Raw genomic sequence first — 22,806 nt, 5'->3', positions numbered from 1 at the left:
CACATTGGACATTGTTGTCATCCCTAAAGCAATCACCACATTGGACATTGTTGTCATCCCTAAAGCAATCACCCCACACACTCCCCTTGTGTTTATGGAGTCTAGGAGCCTAAGGGGACATGGGTATGAGATGGATATAGGTGTGAGAGGTTTGGGGCTATTGCTTTGTCTCCTTGCGTACCCACCCTGTGATCATGGTCAGTCACAAATCACAAACAGCCTTGTCTAAATGGTTGACACTACTATCCGGATAAGGTTTTCCTGACTGCAGCAGAGGATTGCAAGGATTCACCTTCTGCCTATGTCAATCTTAAAGGTCCCTGTAACCTATGTCAATCTTAAAGGTCCCTGTAGCCTATGTCAATCTTAAAGGTCCCTGTAGCCTATGTCAATCTTAAAGGTCCATGTAACCCAGGGGTGTCAAAGTCAAATGGACGGAGGGCCAAATAAAAAATTTAGCTACAAGCCGAGGGCCGGACTGTTCGAATGTTCATTGAAAAATTTTTAAATGACGCATATAGTCTAGTGAACCTAATTGAACCTACTGAAAACCTAACAAATATATTCCAATATGATCAGATAAATAAAGCAATATTTTCTTATGGCTCTGTCAGTAATCTTTAATTTTCAACAGACACAAAAGACAAATTTCCTTTATATAAAAATCTCCATAACATGAACATTAAATGAAAGAAACCGGTATTCAAGGCACCATCAGTAGCCTATATTTTCTATTTTAGCAAAAGTGGGCTAAATTTACTTCAAAGAAAAAAACAATAATAGCAATTTTCTATCATCCACTCAACTGAAATATTTTTAAAATATAATTGGATTGAAATACAATAAAATAAAGTGCAAAAATCTATTAATCAAAAACAACACTTTGTTTAAGGAGAAGTAACATGCAGTGAAAACAAATATTAAACTTTAACTTTTAAACTTGAACTGAGTAAAAACTCTAAATATGTGATTGCACAGTAATGTTCACTTGTTTGAGGTTGAGGGTGATACTTGGTGGTGTCCCATCTTTTCCACAAGTTCATCAATGTTCGGGGTAAGGCTCTGAGCTGAGGAAATCCTCAGAATTGAGTGGAGGTGTTCAGCAGTAAGTCGACTTCTGTGTGATGTTTTGTTCAGGTTCATCAAAGAAAACAGTTGTTCACACAGGTATGTGCTGCCAAACATAGACAACGTTTGAGCAGCCTGGATGCGCAGCTGGGGCATTGTGTCGGGGAGGAAACGGGCGAACTCCGCAGCACCCACTGCCGCATATTTTGCCCTCAGTGCATCATTGCATTGGAGGTCAATCAACTCCATTTGGAGGTTTGGTGGTGAGCTTTCCACGTCAACAGCAAATGGGTTACCGAGCAGTTCCAACCTGCTTTTTTGTGCTTCAAAGTCAGCAAATCGGCGTCGAAAGTCAGCGGCAAGCATACCTATTTTATCAGCCAACTGTGCGCTCGGGAACGCACTGGTAGAGAGCTTCTCTTTCATGGTCTGGCAGCTGGGAAAGTGGCTCAAATTTTCTTTCCGCATCTGCGTCTCCCACAGAGTCAGTTTGGTTTTAAATGCCTTCACTGTACTGTACATATCAGAGATGACATGATCCCGACCCTGCAGCTGCAAGTTCATTGCATTCAGATGACTCGTAATGTCACACAGAAAAGCCATTTCACACAGAAACATTTCGTCTCGGAGTTGTGTTGTGTCTTTCCCTTTGCTGTCCAAGAACAGACAAATCTCCTCACGAAGCTCGAAACATCTTTGAAGCACCTTTCCCTGGCTTAGCCATCGCACCTCTGTGTGATAAGGCAAATCACCATGCTCCGTTTCTAACTCCGTCAGAAATGCCTTGAACTGGCGGTGATTCAAACCTTTGGCTCTGATAAAGTTAACTGTGCGCGTGATGATGCTCATTACATGCTCCATTTTCAAGGCTTTACCGCACAACGCTTCCTGGTGTATGATACAATGATAAGCTGTCAGCTCACCTGTCGCGTTTTCCTCTTGCATCTTTTCCCGTATCTTCGCCACCAGTCCGCTCCTGTGTCCACACATCGCAGGTGCTCCGTCGGTTGTCAAACCCACGAGTTTTTCCCAAGGCAGCTCCATCTCATTTACACATCTTGACACCTCTTCATACAAATCATGCCCCGTAGTTGTGCCATGCATAGGACGTAAAGCCAAAAACTCCTCTGTCACGCTTAGGCTGGAGTCCACTCCGCGGATGAAAATTGACAACTGGGCAATGTCAGAAATGTCGGTGCTCTCATCCACAGCCAAGGAATATGCAATGAAATCTTTTCCCTTTTTCACAAGCTGCTCTTTTAGATTGATGGACAACTGGTCTACTCTCTCGGCAATGGTGTTTCTGCTCAGACTCACATTTAAAAAGAGTTGCCTTTTTTCTGGGCAAACTTCGTCACAAACTTTAATCATGCAGTTTTTGATGAAATCCCCCTCCGTAAATGGCCGGGCTGATTTACCGATCTCTTCTGGCAAAATAAAACTGGCCTTGACAGCAGCCTGGCCTTGTGATTTGGCTTTTTTGAACAGAGCCTGTCGAGATTTGAGGCCTCGTTTTAATTCCTCTGCCTTTTGTAGCCTTTGTTCCATGTCCATATTCTTGTTTTTGTCCGCGTGTTTCGTTTCATAATGTCGTCTCAGATTATACTCTTTCAGTACCGCCACACTTTCTCCACACAGAAGACACACAGGTTTTCCAGCTACCTCCGTGAACATATACTCCGACTCCCACCTTGTTTGAAACCCCCGGTTCTCAGTGTCCACCTTCCGTTTTGCCATTTTTGATGGGTATCTGAAAGTTAATTTTACTGTGATGCTGACGACTGCTGTGCCAATAAATATTGAAATGAAGCAGCCTACTGCTCGGTGCGTCACCGTTGCATTGTGGGAAATGTAGTATTGGTGCGTGTAAAAGATCTGCGGGCTGCCGGCTTGCTGCGGTCTGCGGGCCGGTTCTAATAATAAATCAAGATCATCCCAGGGGCCGTAAAAAACCTTCTCGCGGGCCGGATGTGGCCCGCGGGCCTTGACTCTGACATATGTGATGTAACCTATGTCAATCTTAAAGGTCCCTGTAACCTATGTCAATCTTAAAGGTCCCTGTAACCTATGTCAATCTTAAAGGTCCCTGTAGCCTATGTCAATATTAAAGGTCCCTGTAACCTACTGTATGTTCAACCGTAAAGGTCCCTATATTCAAACAAATGCATTGTACGGGAGAGCACAATCTCTGAATCTCTGAATATTATTCTGTGGCTACGTGTGTGTGTGTGTGTGTTGTCAGTCACAGATACTAGGAGTCTTGTGGCAGAAGAAAACCAGCAGAGGCCTTCCTGCCTTTAGTCAGTGTCAGTCAGCCAGCCAGCCCCCCTCCCCCTCCCCCACCCCCACATCCCATCCAGCCAGTCTCTAACCCAGCACCAGTCAAGTGGAAAACATCAGGGGCTCAGCAGCACCTGTTTAGGCTAGGACATTCCCCTCCCCCTCATTCTTCCTCTTTCATCTTCTTCCTCCCTCCCTCTTCTCCTCCCCAGGGACTGACTGGAACTAGACAAGCCTGTTTCTCATCTCTCCCCAAATAATGTTCAGAGCATGTCACATCACTACACACAGTCCATTTCTGGGAGTAACCAAGTGTATCTTTACATAACATGTTAACTGTGTGCATTCCAGGAGTTTCAGCTTTAAAAATAACACTTATAGTTGCTTACAATTAAAATTGTGTAATTGTTAGTGTGGAGAGTCTCTGTCTCAGGGGGTTTAGCATAAACTTTCCTAATACTGTGAGTATCATTATATCACTTGTTTCGCCAGGGGAAATGACATGCAGATTGTATGAACTTATTCCTATCAATGGAGTTAGTCAAAGAGAAACAGATTCACAGGATGTACAATCCCAACCTTCAGTTCCCACACCTCTTGAGAACAAGGATCACCCACAAAAATAATCTAATGTAATTGGCCAAAACCCATCAAACAATAACTTGATTGGTCATAATGGTCTCTTCTAGAAAACACAATCAAACAGGAAGATGAGACAGAAGATGAAGGGGACAGGAGGACCACAGCAGAGGACATGGGCCAAAGCGGGGAAGAGGGATCGGGTTTGGAGGAGCCCATGATTGACAGCCCAAACAACCTACAGGATGGGGTCCCCGGGTCAGAAGGGTCATGTGACCCAGGAACTCGGCTGCCCAATGGTAAATGTTTCTCTAAAGTTGTTTCCCCTTATGTCCCTTCTACAGTATATAGCCCAAACCTCATGTACATTATATTGAACACCAATGACCCAATACTCTCTGATGTATCAGAAGATTGTCAATGTTTTACCATTAACATCTAGCAAATTGCAAAAACTTGTTAGTTATATATAATACAAATTGGCAGATAATGGATACTTCACGTTGTAGCTCAGTATGAGATATGTATTTTACAGACTAAAGCAATTGCACGTCACTTATCCTACGATTGAAAACAATTATAATGCTTGAGTCAGAAATTGCTTATTTTTGTGTCATTGGGTGTGGAGGTGAAAAGCTTTGCTATGTTCTAGAAGACAATAGTTGAGCCTTAGAATCATTCTCAGGGAAAACATCCCAGGAATCTTCCTCAACCTGTTTCCTAGCCCTTAACTGACGCCATTACTGTGCCTCGGTCGTCACAGATTTAGGATCAGATTTTCAAATGTTGGGCTGCAGATCAAGAGCTGATCATCATTATGATAATGATGATGATGATGAGAGTGCTGTAGTCTAGTTGTGAACCAGGAAAACTATGTACATAGAGACATACAAACACACACTCACCGATGGTAAAAATGGGCACTAAACGTATACAGCACGTTTAGCAATGCAAGACTATAAGATACAATGTAAGACTATAAGATACAATGTAAGACTCTCTAAACCGCCTTCCGTCTGAAGACACTTTGACAGCAACGCTTAAACATAATACTTTAAACTTATACATATGGTGTGTGTGTGTGTGTGTGTGTGTGTGTGTGTTTGTTCCTCCTATAACCATACATTGGGTCTGGTTAGGGACAGAAACATTGTATTTATGTACCTACTGTACTGTGTGGTGATAGAAAGAGAGAAAGCTGCAGTAGAGACAGACCCAGAGCGAAAGGGAACAGAGCTAACACCTCATCTCACCACACTCTATTTCTGGAGATAGAAATATCTCTGTAGTTACTACAGTAAGGTCTAGTTCAAATGTATCAATAGTACACAGTGCACATCAGAAACCACATGTTAGTGTTTTTCTCTGCACTGAAAATCCTCCTTGAAGTAATATTGGCAACGTTTGTAAGTCTCAGCTAGGGTTTGTTTAATGGAGGCTGAGGACGAGGTAGCAATTGACGAGGTTAGGGTTTGTTCACCTCCACAGTCCAGCTATGTATAGGTCCTTTGTAGCTGGTAGAGCATGGCACTTGCAACGCCAGGGTTGTGGGTTTGATTCTCGTGGGAGACTGGTACGAAAAAAAAGAAAATTATGAAAATATATGCATTCTACTGTAAGTTTCTCTGGATAAGAGTGTCTGCTAAATGACGTACATGTTTTACCATTGCAATGTGTTGATTGTTGTTGGGTAGCTGTGAATCTCAATTTCTGTCTTAAGTTTGTTCGGTCCAATATCCCAGTGAAACGTGTGGCAACTCAAGACTAGGTTACTGAGTTTCTGTGGTTATTGTGTGTTGCTGATCTGGCTCTATGTTAAAGGGGGACTGTGAGTGATGCGAGCTTGCACTTCCTGTGCCCCTCTCAGCTGATAGGCCGTTCCAGTATAACACTTCCTGTGCCCCTCTCAGGTGATAGGCCGTTCCAGTGTAACCAGTGTGGTGTGTCATTCACTCAGAAGGGCAATCTGTTGAGACACATTAAGCTGCACACGGGGGAGAAGCCCTTCAAATGCCCCTTCTGCAGCTACGCCTGCCGCCGTCGTGACGCACTCACAGGCCACCTACGCACACACTCAGGTCAGCCTCTCTGCCGCCTCTGTTCTTCCTTCTTCTTCTTCTTCTTCTTCCTCCTCGTCCTCCTCTTCCTCCTAATCTTTGTGGCTCCTTTATTCACCTATTCCCTCTATATTGAGTCATGCTTGCTTTAACTTTTTTTATTCCTGTGGTTACTACTGAGTATTATATCCTGGTTTCAATAAATTCTCGACTTGTCAAATAGTTGATGCTATAGAACAGGCTATAGAACAGGTCTGTCTCGATGTAACTAAAAGCATGATCTCATCTGACTTGTGTCTAAGTTTGTGTGAGACAGATTAGCAACAGTCCCCACAAATATCATTGTTTCTCATTGTTGGATGGATGCATCTCTCTGAAGCTTTGTTTGCAGACAGACAAGGGCTGTGGTTAGGCACCCAGGACATGGTGTTCCTTTCATTCCTATAACCTGCTCACGTCTTGTCTCCTCAGAAAGGAACTCTCTGTTCTCTGTAGATATATGGGGAGACTAAAGAAACGCTGTGCTGTGTTGCTCTAACTGTAACTCACTGTCCTAGCTCTGCATCAAAGACCCCTCTCTCTCTGTGGTCTCCACTGCCGTGTCTTTGAGACACAGGACAGACAACAGTACACCGCCATCTCTAGTGTTGCCCTCCTAGAAGTACTCACATGCAGCTACCCAGAACCAGAGGGTCTTTCTCTCTGTCTCTTTCATTCTCTTTTGACCTTTTTCTAATTTTCACTTCCTCTTTTTTAGGCTAAATTCATTCTTCACTCTCCTCCAGTCAGTGTAGGCAGCAAATGAAGGTGTAGTAAGTAGTAGTTCTGTATGAATCCCCTTTCGCCCCTCAGCCTACCTACTATATAAATTCCCTCTCTCCCTCAGCCTACCTACTATATGAATCCCCTTTCACCCCTCAGCCTACCTACTATATGAATCCCCTCTGCCCCTCAGCCTACCTACTATATGAATCCCCTCCGCCCCTCAGCCTACCTGCTATATGAATCCTCTCTGCCCCTCAGCCTACCTACTATATGAATCCCCTCTGTCCCTCAGCCTACCTGCTACATAAATCCCCTCCACCCCTTATCCTACCTACTGTAAGCATCCTCTCTGTCCCTCAGCCTACCTACTGTAAGCATCCCCTCTGTCCATCAGCCTACCTACTGTATACATCCCCTCCACCCCTTATCCTACCTACTGTAAGCATCCCCTCTGACCCTCAGCCTACCTACTATATGAATCCCCTCCACCCCTTATCCTACCTACTGTAAGCATCCCCTCTGTCCCTCAGCCTACCTACTGTAAGCATCCCCTCTGTCCCTCAGCCTACCTACTGTAAGCATCCCCTCTGTCCCTCAGCCTACCTACTGTAAGCATCCCCTCTGTCCCTCAGCCTACCTACTGTAAGCATCCCCTCTGTCCCTCAGCCTACCTACAGTACTATATGAATCTCCTCTGCCCCTCAGCCTACCTACTGTATACATCCCCTCTGACCCTCAGCCTATCTACTATATGAATCCCCTCCGCCCCTCAGCCTACCTACTATATGAATCCCCTCCGACCCTCAGCCTATCTACTATATGAATCCCCTCTGACCCTCAGCCTATCTACTATATGAATCCCCTCCGCCCCTCAGCCTACCTACTATATGAATCTCCTCTGCCCCTCAGCCTACCTACTGTATACATCCCCTCTGCCCCTCAGCCTACCTACTATATGAATCCCCTCTGACCCTCAGCCTATCTACTATATGAATCCCCTCTGACCCTCAGCCTATCTACTATATGAATCCCCTCCGCCCCTCAGCCTACCTACTATATGAATCCCCTCTGACCCTCAGCCTACCTACTATATGAATCCCCTCTTTCCCTCAGCCTACCTACTATATGAATCTCCTCTGCCCCTCAGCCTACCTACTGTATACATCCCCTCTGCCCCTCAGCCTACCTACTATATGAATCCCCTCTGACCCTCAGCCTATCTACTATATGAATCCCCTCCGCCCCTCAGACTACCTACTATATGAATCCCCTCCGCCCCTCAGCCTACCTACTATATGAATCCCCTCTGCCCCTCAGCCTACCTACTATATGAATCCCCTCTGCCGCTCAGCCTACCTACTATATGAATCCCCTCTGCCCCTCAGCCTTCCTACTATATGAATCCCCTCTGCCGCTCAGCCTACCTACTATATGAATCCCCTCTGCCCCTCAGCCTACCTACTATATGAATCCCTTCCGCCCCTCAGCCTACCTACTATATGAATCCCCTCTGTCCCTCAGCCTAGCTGCTACATAAATCCCCTCCACCCCTTATCCTACCTACTGTAAGCATCCCCTCTGTCCCTCAGCCTACCTACTGTAAGCATCCCCTCTGTCCCTCAGCCTACCTACTGTATACATCCCCTCCACCCCTTATCCTACCTACTGTAAGCATCCCCTCTGCCGCCCAGCCTACCTACTATATGAATCCCCTCTGCCCCTCAGCCTATCTATTATATGAATCCCCTCTGCCCCTCAGCCTATCTATTATATGAATCCCCTCCGCTCCTCAGCCTATCTACTATATGAATCCCCTCTGCCGCTCAGCCTACCTACTATATGAATCCCCTCCACCCCTCAGCCTATCTACTTTATGAATCCCTTCCGCCCCTCAGCCTATCTACTATATGAATCCCCTCTGCCGCTCAGCCTACCTACTATATGAATCCCCTCTGCCGCTAATCCTATCTACTATATGAATCCCCTCTGCCCCTCAGCCTACCTACTATATGAATCCCCTCTGCCCCTCAGCCTACCTACTACATGAATCCCCTCCGCCCCTCAGCCTATCTACTATATGAATCCCCTCCGCCCCTCAGCCTACCTACTATATGAATCCCCTCTGCCCCTCAGTCTACCTACTATATGAATCACCTCCGCCCCTCAGCCTATCTACTATATGAATCCCCTCTGCCCCTCAGCCTACCTACTATATGAATCCCCTCCGCCCCTCAGCCTACCTACTATATGAATCCCCTCCGCCCCTCAGCCTATCTACTATATGAATCCCCTCTGCCCCTCAGCCTACCTACTATATGAATCCCCTCCGCCCCTCAGCCTACCTACTATATGAATCCCCTCCGCCCCTCAGCCTACCTACTATATGAATCCCCTCTGCCACTCAGCCTATCTACTATATGAATCCCCTCTGACCCTCAGCCTACCTACTATATGAATCCCCTCCGCCCCTCAGCCTACCTACTATACGAATCCCCTCCGCGCCTCAGCCTATCTACTATACGAATCCCCTCCGCCCCTCAGCCTATCTACTATATGAATCCCCTCCGCCCCTCAGCCTACCTACTATATGAATCCCCTCTGCCGCTCAGCTTACCTACTAGTTGAATCCCCTCCGCCCCTCAACCTACCTACTACACTACCTGAGCGTTGAATGGAATGTTAGGCACACTTCTGTGGCATACGGAGTAGGTTGGCATGACGTTCTCTTACGTACAAGGCTGTAGTTGAAAGGGCTCTTCTCCCTTCTCCTCTCTCTATCCCTGTCCCACCCTGCCCCCTGGGAGACACATGACACAGTGCCAGGAAAGAGGCGAAGAGATTGAGAGGGGAAAGAGACCGAGACAGAGAAACAGAGAGAGACCGAGAAACAGAGAGAGAGACAGTGACAATGTATTGTACAATCAAAATCAAATCAAATGAAATGTTATTAGTTACATACACATGGTTAGCAGATGTTAATGCGAGTGTAGTGAAATGCTTGTGCTTTAAGTTCAGAAAATGCAGTAATATCTTACATATAATGTAACAAATTCACAACAACTACCTTATACACACACATGTAAAGGGATGAATAAGAATATGTACATGTAAATATATGGATGAGCGATGGCTGTGCGGCATAGGCAAGATGCAGTAAATGGTATAGAATAGAATACAGTATATATATATATATATATATATGAGATGAGTAATGTAGGATATGTACACATTATTAAAGTGACGTTTTTTAAAGTGACTAGTGAGACCTTTATTAAGTCCAATTATTAAAGTGGCCAGAGATTTGATTCTGTATGTTGTCAGCAGCCTCTCTATGTTAGTCTCTCGGTCACAGCTTTGACGCACCTATACTGACCTCGCCTTCTGGATGATAGCGGGGTGAACAGGCAGTGGCTTGGGTGGTTGTTGTCCTTGATGATCTTTTTGGTCTTCCTGTGACATTGGGTGCTGTAGGTGTCCTGGAGGGCAGGTAGTTTGCTCCCGGTGATGCGTTGTGCAGACCACACTACCCTCTGAAGAACTTACTATCCCCTGTCACAGTGAAGTCACAGATTGGCACTGCATGGATTGTGTTTACAGTATCTGAACCCATCACAAACACCTTTTTGAATGGCAATATGAATTCATTCCTAGAATTGCTGTGCAAATGTGTAGTGTGCATGTGATTGGTTGTTCTTGGAGGTGTTTTAGATGCTACATGGAGAGCTATGGAATCACTCATTTTTGACATTACATGAGACAATAAAAGGTTTCTGAGACAAGAAACAATAGGTTCCTGTTTGTCACCCAAATAGAGGCAGCCGACTGAGTCTGAAAGGCTGAGAGCGTTGAGGCTATTTGCATGTTCAAGAATAGCTGCTGAAAGCAGGATTTTGGTGATACATCCAACATCTGCAAAAGGCCACGTGGTTGGAGGTTTTGTAAATGAGGTGTGTGTGTGTGTTGCCTATTCCAACATGAAAGTGTAACTGCCCATTGCGGCTGGCTGCTGGCGACAGTTCACAGGTGCTTAGGCCTAGATCATTGGAGCAGACAGACACGTCAGGGTGTTTTTCCATTGCTGTGACATTATATTACTTTAGCTGGTAGAACATTGGGTTCTTATAATGCCAGGGTAGTGGGTTTGCTTCCCAAGACCACCCATACGTTAAATGTATGCGCGCGTGACTGTAAGTCGCTTTAGATAAAAGTATCTTAGTTATCAGACTGAAACATGTTTTTCCCACAGTAACAGGTCAGGTAGTTTCTAGTGACGTAGTCACCTCTGCTATACATTTTATCACGTGAACTACTCCTATTTTGGGCCAGAGTCTGGGTCACTGGTGGGTGTTGTCTGGACCGCCAACTCATTATGAATTTATTCATTCATTCATTCATTAATGAGTAATTCATTCATGAGTGAATGAATGAAGTAGAATTCATAAATTAATGAAGAAAGATTGGAAGGAAGGAAGGGAGGAAGGATTGAAGGAAGGAAGGAAGGATCAACGGATGGATCTTCTCTGTGGGAAAGCTAGGTGAAGTTTTGGCCTGTCTCACCAGCATAAACCCCATCTGAATGGAACTGGCAGCATGAATCACTTCCCACCTCCAGCTGCCGAGGAGAAACACATGCGTTGTCTAACGTTGGAGTTATTTTCCTCCCACTAAGGGATGCAGAACATATTGACTGTCTCTGTACTAGGCCTACAGGACCATTTAATTATGCAACATAGTAGTGAACTAGTATTTTTGTGCCTTGAAGAGTTGTAACAGTTGTTCCTTGGCGTATGAAAGGAACACGTCTGTATTCGAGAGTCTGGTTTGTGTGAGGGATCCTACTAGTTGTGGAGCATAATTACTCCATAGATCATCACAGCCCTCCTCTATTTTCTGTCTCCTCCAGGGGCTCTGTTTGTTTACTACAACCTCCTACAGCAGTGTTTCTCAACTCCAGACCTCCAGTACCCCCAACAGCACACATTTTTGTTTTAGCCCCGGACCAACTCACCTGATTGAACTCATTGAGGGCTTGATGATTAGTTGACAAGGTGAATCAGGTGTGCTTGTCTCGGGCTACAACCAAAAGGTGTTCTCTTGGGTGTACTCGAGGACTGGAGTTGGGAACACTGTCCTAGAAAGTTCACATAGTCTATGTTCTCCACAGGTTCTAAGCGTTTACTACAACCTCCTAGAGAGTTCACATACTGTAGATTTGCGTCACCACAAAAATGCTTTGGACCATGCCCACTCTTTCTCTGTCCATCCATCTGTCTATTAAATTAATATTTTGTTATTTTGATATCATTTCTCTCGTTTAGTGGGAAAACCACACAAGTGCAACTACTGTGGGCGGAGCTACAAACAGAGGATTTCATTGGAGGAGCATAAAGAGCGTTGCCATAACTACCTCCAGAGTGTTGCCATGGATCCCACCTCCATCACCGGGCATTATCCAGGTGAGTGTCAATGTCCTGCTCTGGTACAGAGACCTGCTATATGGTACAGCACTGATGGTATAGATGCGGAAACGTCTGCTTTGTTTGCCACTTTTCCGCACCTTGCACTTTCTCTTTTTATAATTGATCATTCAAGCATGAAGTTCAATTGAAGACCAGTTTTGTTTCTCTGCCTCCTTATTGTAGAGTAAGTGCGAGTACCCTGTGAACTCTACTTAGTTATTTGACATTTATACACCAGCCACCTACAAGCCTTGGTGCAGACTTTCATTCTGCTTTTCCACACACGCACGCACACACACACACACACACACACACACACACACACACACACACACACACACACACACACACACACACACACACACACACACACACACACACACACACACACACACACACACACACACACTCCTCTGACCCCTAGGTGAGGTCCCTAAAGAGCAGAGGCCCCTGGCCGAGCCTGTTGCCAAGGCAACCTTCGACCGCCCACCAGTCATCGAGAGACTGCAGAGTAACATGGGGAAGAGGAAGAGCACCACCCCACAAAAGTTTGTGGGTAAGAATCATCACATCACTTCCTGTGGTGGGGAGAACAATGGTGTCTTGACCCCAAGGATAACTAACTCACAATTACTCATATAAGCTTATATAACTATTGTATTTAAAAGGACAATACATCATTATATTTTTCTTTACAATAACTATTTGAAATGTCTCAGTGTTTGATAATTATTAATTTGTTATCAATTAAAGGTAGGCTCAGCAAAAATTACGTTGCCACGAGCAGCACCGGAGATATTGAGATGAGTGAGATGCAACACTTCGTTCTCACACAGTCACACACAGTGTCTGTGCATGCGCATGGGTGCTTCATGCTGTTCACAGCGTGGTAGCCAGGGCACCAAAACAGCTGAGAAGTTCAGCCTCTCACTTCAACACTCTTAGTTGTTACAGAAATCGACCCACCATATTGGTAACGTTTTGCATCTCCCTCATGTCACTGAGTATTTAGTGGGGTATTTAGTTAATTCCATTTATTGATTGAATTTAACCTGTTCTGTTAGGTTAAATTCAGTCGACAGTTTTGATTGTTTATGTTTTATGTTCAGTTTGACCGAAATGCAACAGGATAAGTTTATGCATGCAAAAAAGGGAATTGCGTGCCTGGGCAGAGGTTTAGCAACAAAAATATTAACTTGATTTAACGGTAGAAATTAACAAACTATTCACAGATTTCAGCCTTTTGTTCGATTGCTTTAGATTTCAGATCCATTGGTCTTATCCACTGTATTTCTACATTCAATCACAATAAATTCTTATCATCAATAACATAATATTTTTTTGTATTACGAAGCAGTTGTAAACATTTAGTTGGCATGTAACGGACAATAATTTTTGCATATTAGCGTTGAACACAGTTATTTTGTTTGTGAGGTATAATTCACTGCACTATTAGATAGAGCGAGACACAGAGAGCGGATGAGAGAGACGAGGGCATGTTTTCCACTCTGTGGTTTGTTACACCTGTATCTCTGCCATAGCTCTTATCGAGAGAGGGGCAAAACAGCTCACCGCGTCCCAGTTCTGGAGGGGTTAAACAGTGCATTCAGATAGATGGGGATTTCCACTATTAAACACAAAACCCTCCAGAACATAATGCAATAAGAAAAACAAGAAAATTAGCTTCTCGAAAGGGAAAAGGTTCAACTGTGACAGGCACTCATATTCATATACTATATATTTACACTTGTATGTATAGTATACTAGTTGTTGCTAATCATGGTTTCAAGAGGTGTCATTCAATCAGAAACTTTCTCCATACATATGTGAGTTTCATTGTGGTAATATGCATTCTGTGCTCTGTGCAGGTGAGAAGATGATGCGTTACAGTTTCCCAGAGCTGAGCTATGACATGAGTCTGAAGTATGAGAAGGAGGCGGAGCTGATGCAGGCTCACATGATGGACCAGGCTATCAACAACGCCATCTCTTACCTGGGCTCTGATTCCCTGAGACCCCTGGTCCACCACCCCCATCCGCACGGTCCACACGGTCCACACCCATCCCTCTCAATGGCTGAGGTGGTAAACATGGGCAACCCCCTCTACCACCACGTCTACCCCCTGGAACCAGGGCCAGGGCACCGTATGGACCGACCAAGCAGCCGGGACGCCCCACCTCATTCTTCACCTCTGCACCCTCCTCTTCCTGACTTTACTCCCTCCTCCAACGGGCCCATCGCCCTCACCAGACCCAAGCAGCACCAGCTCCAGGGTACCAGGGAGGAGAGAGAGTATCCTAGCAACAGTGGGCTGGACTCGGCCGAATCTGCCCGGAGCAGCCCTCAGGAGAGGCTAGGTTACCACAGGAACCACAGAAACAACCCCCACCCCCACCCCCGACCCAGGTCCAGCCCCAGCCCAGCCAATGGCGGGAGAGAGGAGGGGCGAGGTGGGGCTGAGGTGGGTGGGGTGGGGTTTACAGCGGAGGTGGCCCGGGGACAGGCGGCAGAGACGAGTCGGGACGGGGTGCGTGTGTTTGGGCGAGAGGGCCGGGAGGTGAGGGTGTTCCAGTGTGAGCACTGCTGTGTTCTCTTCCTGGACCACGTTATGTACACCATCCACATGGGCTGTCATGGTTACAGGGACCCGCTGGAGTGCAACATCTGTGGCCACCGCAGTAAGGACTGCTACGAGTTCTCATCTCACATCGTCCGCGGGGAACACACCTTCCAGTAGAGGGCTGGACAAGACAGGAGACGTCCCTCCCCATCCTCACCCCAGGACTGTGATGTTGAACTAACTGTGTTTGGTCAATGCAACCAACCAAGGCAGAGAAAACTAACTAACATTTGCTGCAGCATAATGAAACTGACTTTATAATTCCAAACAAATATATGAAGGTCTGGGCCAAATACACATTTTCATTTTTTAAGGTGTTTTGAAGATTTTAAAGTTGAGATATGGATCTGAAATGAGGGATTTCTTCGTGTGGGAAAAAGAGGACAAGGAATAAGTACACCTATTCAGTTTTGTTGTGGTCTGTCTCTGAGATTGTCAAAGAGCAACTAATACTGTGAGTAGTTATGTTATAGTTTAAAAGTCGTTTCACTGTCCTTGTCTTGCATACTGTATTGTTGCACTTGTTTGCTGCAACACAGACTGCCATGTAAGAGCTCAACTTATCAAGGGGGCTTTCCCTGACTCCACCACCCAAACCATTTCATGCAACATACATCTTCTCTGTCTTATGTCAAAAGCCTTGCTAACTGCAAAGTACTCAGACGTGTTGTCACACCAGCCACATTAGAGAGACAGAGAGAGAAGAGCGAGTGAGAGAGAGAGAGACAGAGAGAGAGAGAGAAGAGCGAGTGAGAGAGAGAGAGACAGAGAGAGAGAGAACAAGAAAGAGAAAGAAAGAAAATAAAAGAGAAAGAGAGAGAGACTTACTCAGACAATGATTTACTTTTTCAGACATTGTATACAGATTTGTTATTAAAGTTTTGTTCATTACACTAGCTAACTATCTGCTTTCCTTAGAACAGTTCCTTTAACCTTATCAGTTCCACAACACTTCACAGACGAAAGGAAAAGCACTGCACTGCAACCTGCCTCCCTAAACCTGTTCTTGCACTAGCAGCCTGATGCCTTGAGGGATGGGGAGGCCGGGAATGGATGAGGCACTCCCTGGTTCAATAGCAACTTCACATATCTTTCTCGCAGCTTGCCTTTACCCCACTCATGTGGCTTTAGTGAACAGGCAGCTTTCTGCAGATTACATGTCAGTGCATGTACTCCACTGTACTCCAGGTTTGGGATCAATGCCATTTCAATTCAGTCAATGAAAAAAAGCAATGAGGAAAATTGGCATTGGAATTTGGAATTGCAATTTACTTTTTTTGTTGATAGAATTTAAATTGAATTGATCCGAACCCTGCTGTACAGTGGATATGAATGATGTGGAAAGGATTTAGCCAAGTACAAATGGCAATGCACTTTAAACTGATACACTGGTACTGTCAAGTAGACAGAAAGCAGTGTGGTTTAGAGTTTACTAAGAGCCTTTTTAGAAGGATACTGCCAATGAAGAAAGATGGCACCGATTTGGATCAAATATGATAATCTAGGTGCACTTGGACAAATGCCTAAGACAATGTACATACTGCTCTTTAGATAACTGATATTGCCGCTGTTGTTCTGTTCATTTTGCAGCGTATACCATATTTTGAATTGACACTGTCTTTTGTCTTGATAGTCTTTGGCCATTGGAATGGCCCTATGTATATGGCCAGGAACAGTTCACTGTTCAATTCAAACTTCTTCTCTCCTGTCTGGTCTATGTAACCTTCCTGGTCAAAGTAGCAGCTTATTTCTGTTTACATGACAGCGACGTGGACAAATTATATATCTACTCATAGTGCAACAGACATACGGTACTTCTATTACAACAGCTTATTGTTACTGTAAAGTATTGGCAATAGTATCTGTTTCCACTTTTTAGTTGTTGTAGTATCTCACATACTATTGTACATTCCCACACTGCATTATTGTTATTAAATGAGCGCCCCTATTTTTGTATTTAATCACACCTTTATCTTTGATAACAAATATTTCTATAGGTGTTCTAATGCAACGGTATAGGCCTATTCTATGTTATAATTGTCTTAAATCTATTGTATGTCTGCCTATTTTCTTAGTCTAAACAAATCCACAAACATAACAACTCGCTATGAAGCAAGCATGATGCAAAGAAATTGTTTTTAGAGATGTTTTTTAGAATATACAGTACCAGTCAAAAGTTGACACCTACTCAATCAAGTTTATTTTATTTTATTTGTTCTATTTTCTACATAATAGAATAATAGTGAAGACATCAAAACTATGAAATAACACATGGAATCATGTAGTAAACAAAAAAGTGTTAAACCAATCAAAATATATTTTATATTTGTGATTCTTCAAAGTAGCCACCCTTTGCCTTGATGACAGCTTTGCAGACTCTTGACATTATCTCAACCAGCTTCAACCGGAATGCTTTTCCAACAGTTTTGAAGGAGTTCCCACATATGCTGAGCACTTGGCTACTTTTCCTTCACTGCGGTCCAATTCATCCCAAACCATCTCAATTGGGTTGAGGTCGGGTGATTGTGGAGGCGGGGTCATCTGATGCAGCACTCCAATACTATCCTTCTTGGTCAAATAGCCCTTAAACAGCGTGAAGGTGTGTTGGGTCCAAAACAAATTATAGTCCCACTAGGCGCAAACCAGTTGGGATGGCATATTGCTGCAGAATGCTGTGGTAGCCATGCTGGTTAAGAGTGCCTTGAATTCTAAATAAATCACCAACAGTGTCACCAGCAAAGCACCCACACACCATCACACCTCTTCTTCCATGATTCACGGTGGGAACCACACATGTGGAGATCCTCTGTTCAGATACTCTGCGTCTCACACGGCGGTTGGAACCAAAAATCTCAAATTAGGACTCATCAGACCAAAGGACAGATTTTCACCGGTCTAATGTCCATTGCTTGTGTTTCATGCTGGTTAAGTGTGCCTTAAGTGTGCCTTCCCACACCTCCTCCTCCATGCGTCACGGTGGGAACCACAAATGCGGATATAATCCGTTCACCTACTCTCACAAAGACAGGGTGGTTGAAAGAAAGGACAGATTTCCACCGGTCTAATGTCCATTGCTCGTGTTTCCTGGCCCAAGCAAGTATCTTCTTATTATTGGTGTCCTTCACTAGTGGTTTCTTTGGAGCAATTCGACCATGACAGCCTGATTCACGCAGTCTACTCTGAACAGTTGATGTTGAGATGTGTCTGTTACTTGAACTCTGTGAAGTATTTATTTGAGCTGCAATTTCGGAGGCTGGTAACTCTGCTGCAGAGGATAAATTCATTAAAGGTAACTCTGGGTCTTCTTTTCCTGTAGCGGTCCTCATGAGAACCAGTTTCATCATAGCGCTTGATGGTTTTTGCGACTGCACTTGAAGAAACTTTCAAAGTTCTTGACATTTTCTGGATTGACTGACCTTCATGTCCTAAAGTAATGATGTACTGTTGTTTTTCTTTGCTTATTTGAGCCATTTTTGCCATAATATGGACTTGGTCTTTTACCAAATAGGGCAATCTTCTGTATACCACCCTTACCTTGTCACAACACAACTGATTGGCTCAAACACATTAGAAGGAAAGACATTTAAAAATATATATGTTTAACAAGGCACACCTCTTATCCTCATGAAGCTGGCTGAGAGAATGCCAAGAGTGTGCAAAGCTGTCATCGATGCAAAAGGTGGCTACTTTGAAGAATCTCAAATCTCAAATATATGTAGATTTCTTTAACACTTCCTTGGTTACTACATGATTCCATAAGTGTTATTTCATAGTTTTGATGTCTTTACAATTATTCTACAATGTAGAAAATAGTAAAAACATAAAGAAAATCCTTCAATGAGTAGGAGTGTCCAAACTTTTGACTGGTACTGTATGAAAAACATATGTCACACCACCTGTAGTAAAGAGCACACAATTGCTTTACTATCTGTTACAAAACATTTATGCAGAGGCATTAAATGTTATATTTGTCACTGTAGATAATCTGTTTGTATTCTGTTTTAGTCTCTCCTTCCAAAAGCATCGATGTGTGCATGAATTGCTTTGGCAACTCCCCCATTGAGGAAGACAGTGTCAGCACCAAGATTAGACTTTTGAAGAATGATCTACTTAACAAAACGTCACTGGGAAGAAAAAAATACAGATTATTGTTTTTGAATGTGAACTCGATAGTGTATAGTTAAAAGTATTTTTTAGATTTTTCACCGGCAGCTTTTACTGTGTGTATATGTAGAGGCCTTAGCTCAAAGTGCTTGTTGTTGGACCTACCGCTGTTGTACGAGGCGTCTTACCTCTGTTAGTTCAACCTTGTTAAAGAGTGATACATATAAAGTTGAAGCATCATGTGTAAATATATCTGTAGGCTATAGCCTATATATGAACTTATATGAGCCTATATGAACACAAAGAAGAAGTGATATTATTGACAGACTCCACACTCCTAGATGAAGAGCATACTTGAAGTGGAAATAGTGACGCTCCTGATTGTGCTGCATTTTTATACTTACTAAAAACGGCGCTAGATTTATATTTTTCTTGGTAAATGTAAAATATGAATAGTTTTGTGAAAATGACATGCTTTTTTATTATTCTTAAGCGCTAACCAACAAAACTGGTAAAAGAGAGGGTTACTGTGTATTGTTGTATACATATTGTATATGGTGTTTATTTTGGCACTATGAAAATGGGTTAGGAATGTGCACCTATATATTTGTTGTAATGATTATCATGTGGGGGACTCAGGTATTTGTCTTCTATGTACTTCTACTTTTGTATTTCTTAAAATACATATTGAAATACATATTTTTTTTATAAACTAAATAAATAAATAATTCATTTGGGATATTGCTTTCATTGATAGGTTCATCTCTGAAATTGGTGAATTTTGTGATGTTACAAATGCTACAAATTAAAATACCTGAAGAGAATATTGAGGAATTACCAAAACCAATGTTGCTACTGAAGTTTGCTTCCAATATCAATGAAATGAAATGAAGATACTGTGCTGTAAATAGCAAAATATTTGTTTATGACATGAGCTTTCCACTATTCAACTATAGATTGTTTTGTATGGATGTCAGGTGTGATGAAGCAAGTTATTACCCGTTTGTAAGGTGAAAGATAACCACACACAATCTATGTATCCTAGCACCTTATCCCATAAGAGTCTAAGACCCCTTGAAGTATCAAAAAAATACATAAACAAATTATTTGATGAAAAAAGTGTTTTGGCCTTACTGCTATTAGCCCATACAAATGCACTGATTAACAGATTTACAATATGAACAGATATCTTAGAGGTATAAGAATGACCAGGACACATTTATATATAGAGAGAGAGAGATATTACATGTATTTAACCCCTTATGGTACCATGGTACGTTCAGATGAGTCTTGTGAGGCCTATGGGCGTACTAGAGCAAGTAAAATGATGGAATTAAGAAATATATAAATATTAGGACGAGCAATGTCGGAGTGGCATTGACTAAAATACAGTAGAATACTGTATATACATTTGAAATGAGTAAAGCAGTATGTAAACATTATTAAAGTGATTAGTGTTCCATTATTAAAGTGACCAGTGAGTACAAGTCTATGTTCATAGGGCAGCAGCCTCTAAGTACCAAGTGGGCTTAGCAGTTCAGACGTATTTTTCCGTGTTGTCGTGTCGTGTCCTGTATATATATATATTTACACCTTTTCTTCACATATCTTTTATTTATTTTATTATCCAAGAACTCAACTACAAAAGCTTTCCTGCAAAAGCTTTCCTGCAACCCGCTTCACCAATTACAATAAGTACTATTTACCTCAATCTGAAATCCATCGTGGAAGATAGCCAGGGGCTAAATCAGAAGCTAGCCTGAAAGCTAATCCAGAAGCTACTCCGATAGCTAGCCAGAAGCTAATCTGTAGCTGCCCCGAAATTAGCCGGTTTGCTGGCTAGCGTTGGTGTTTCAGCTGCCCACGTTTTGCGGTCATCAGCTATTCCTCTAGCTCGATAATCTACCGGCACTTTTGTGCAACGCGACTCGGACCGGAGCATTCCGGGACTTTTTTTCTCTCAGTTTCCCCGGATTCCAACCGCAGCCTCTGGACACTTGCACCTTGATTTCGCAGCTAGCTAGCTGCATACCGTGTGACTATTGGCTTACGTCGACCCCGGAGCTAACTCAAATCATGCTGGAGCTAGCCAGCTGAGGAGTTCCATCACCATCCAGACCCGTTTCTTTGTTGCTGCTGCAGATACGGAACCCCACCGGGCCTTCACGACTGACTGCCGACGTTATCTGCCCGAGGGATTTATCCAACCGGCACCTCCGTCCCGGCGTTACCTGAACGCTCATCTGAGGCCCGCTAATCGTTAGCTGTCTTATCGGCTGCTATCTGAACAAAACCCCACTACACGGAACCTACCGACGGAAACGCACGAGGTATCTACAAACAGACCTCCATCCTATGCTGCTACCGATAGCCATATACCCGGCCAGCTGTCTGGATCGCCACGACCCCAACCAACCTCTACTCACTGGACCCTTATTTATCACTCGATTAAGCTTGCCTCTCCTTAATGTAAATATGCCTTGTCCATTGCTGTTCTGGTTAGTGTTTATTGGCTTATTTCACTGTAGAGATTCTAGCCCTGCTCTCTATACCATATCCAACCCTGCAGTTCCACCACCCACATATGCGATGACATCACCTGGTTTCAATGATGTTTCTAGAGACAAGATCTCTCTCATCATCACTCAATACCTAGGTTTACCTCCACTGTATTCACATCCTACCATACCTTTGTCTGTACATTATTCCTTTAAACTATTTTATCGCCCCCAGAAACTTCCTTTTACTCTCTGCTCTGGTAGCTCTAGGCGACCAATTCTCATAGCTTTTAGCCGTACCATTATCCTACTTCTCCTCTGTTCCTCTGGTGATGTAGAGGTAAATCCAGGCCCTGCAGTACCTGGCTCCACTCCTATTCCCCAGGCGCTCTCTTTTGATGACTTCTGTAACCGTAATAGCCTTGGCTTCATGCATGTTAACATTAGGAGCCTCCTCCCTAAGTTTGTTTTGTTCACTGCTTTAGCACACTCTACCAACCCGGATGTTTTAGCCGTGTCTGAATCCTGGCTTAGAAAGACCACCAAAAATTCAGACATTTTTATCCCCAATTACAATATTTTCAGACAAGATAGAACGGCCAAAGGGGGCGGTGTTGCAATCTACTGCAAAGACTGCCTGCAGAGTTCTGTTATACTATCCAGGTCTGTTCCCAAACAATTTGAACTTCTACTTTTAAAAATCCACCTCTCTAAAAACAAGTCTCTCACCGTTGCCGCCTGCTATAGACCACCCTCTGCCCCCAGCTGTGCTCTGGACACTATATGTGAACTGATTGCCCCCCATCTATCTTCAGAGCTCGTGCTGCTAGGCGACCTAAATTTGAACATGCTCAACACCCCAGCCACCCTACAATCTAAGCTTGATGCCCTCAATCTCACACAAATTATTAATGAACCTACCAGGTACCACCCCAATTCCGTAAACACGGGTACCCTCATAGATATCATCCTAACAAACTTGCCCTCCAAATACACCTCTGCTGTTTTTAACCAAGATCTCAGCGATCACTGCCTCATTGCCTGCATCCGTAATGGGTCAGCGGTCAAACGACCTCCACTCATCACTGTCAAACGCTCCCTGAAACACTTCAGCGAGCAGGCCTTCCTAATTGACCTGGCCGGGGTATCCTGGAAGGATATTGATCTCATCCCGTCAGTAGAGGATGCCTGGTCATTTTTTTAAAATGCCTTCCTCACCATCTTGAATAAGCATGCCCCATTCAAGAAATTTAGAACCAGGAACAGATATAGCCCTTGGTTCTCTCCTGACCTGACTGCCCTTAACCAACAGAAAAACATCCTATGGCGTTCTGCATTAGCATCGAACAGCCCCCGTGATATACAACTTTTCAGGG

General features: G+C 43.8%; 1 protein-coding gene across 1 annotated transcript in view; it reads left to right on the top strand.

Moving 5' to 3' along the window:
* The window catches only part of LOC129816568 (zinc finger protein Helios-like), a 34,969-nt gene extending 15,300 nt beyond the window's left edge, over window positions 1-19,669 (top strand). Inside the window, exons 5-9 of the mRNA XM_055871186.1 lie at window positions 4,038-4,226; window positions 5,838-6,005; window positions 12,068-12,205; window positions 12,633-12,764; window positions 14,077-19,669. Coding sequence (XP_055727161.1) covers window positions 4,038-4,226; window positions 5,838-6,005; window positions 12,068-12,205; window positions 12,633-12,764; window positions 14,077-14,945 — 1,496 coding nt within the window. The 3' untranslated portion in view covers window positions 14,946-19,669. The remainder of the gene's footprint in view (window positions 1-4,037; window positions 4,227-5,837; window positions 6,006-12,067; window positions 12,206-12,632; window positions 12,765-14,076) is intronic.
* The last annotated feature ends 3,137 nt before the right edge of the window (window positions 19,670-22,806 follow it).

Source organism: Salvelinus fontinalis, chromosome 19 (assembly GCF_029448725.1).
Source record: "Salvelinus fontinalis isolate EN_2023a chromosome 19, ASM2944872v1, whole genome shotgun sequence".
NCBI classification, from domain to species: Eukaryota; Metazoa; Chordata; class Actinopteri; order Salmoniformes; family Salmonidae; genus Salvelinus; species Salvelinus fontinalis.
This window is presented reverse-complemented; position numbering and strand designations above follow the sequence as displayed.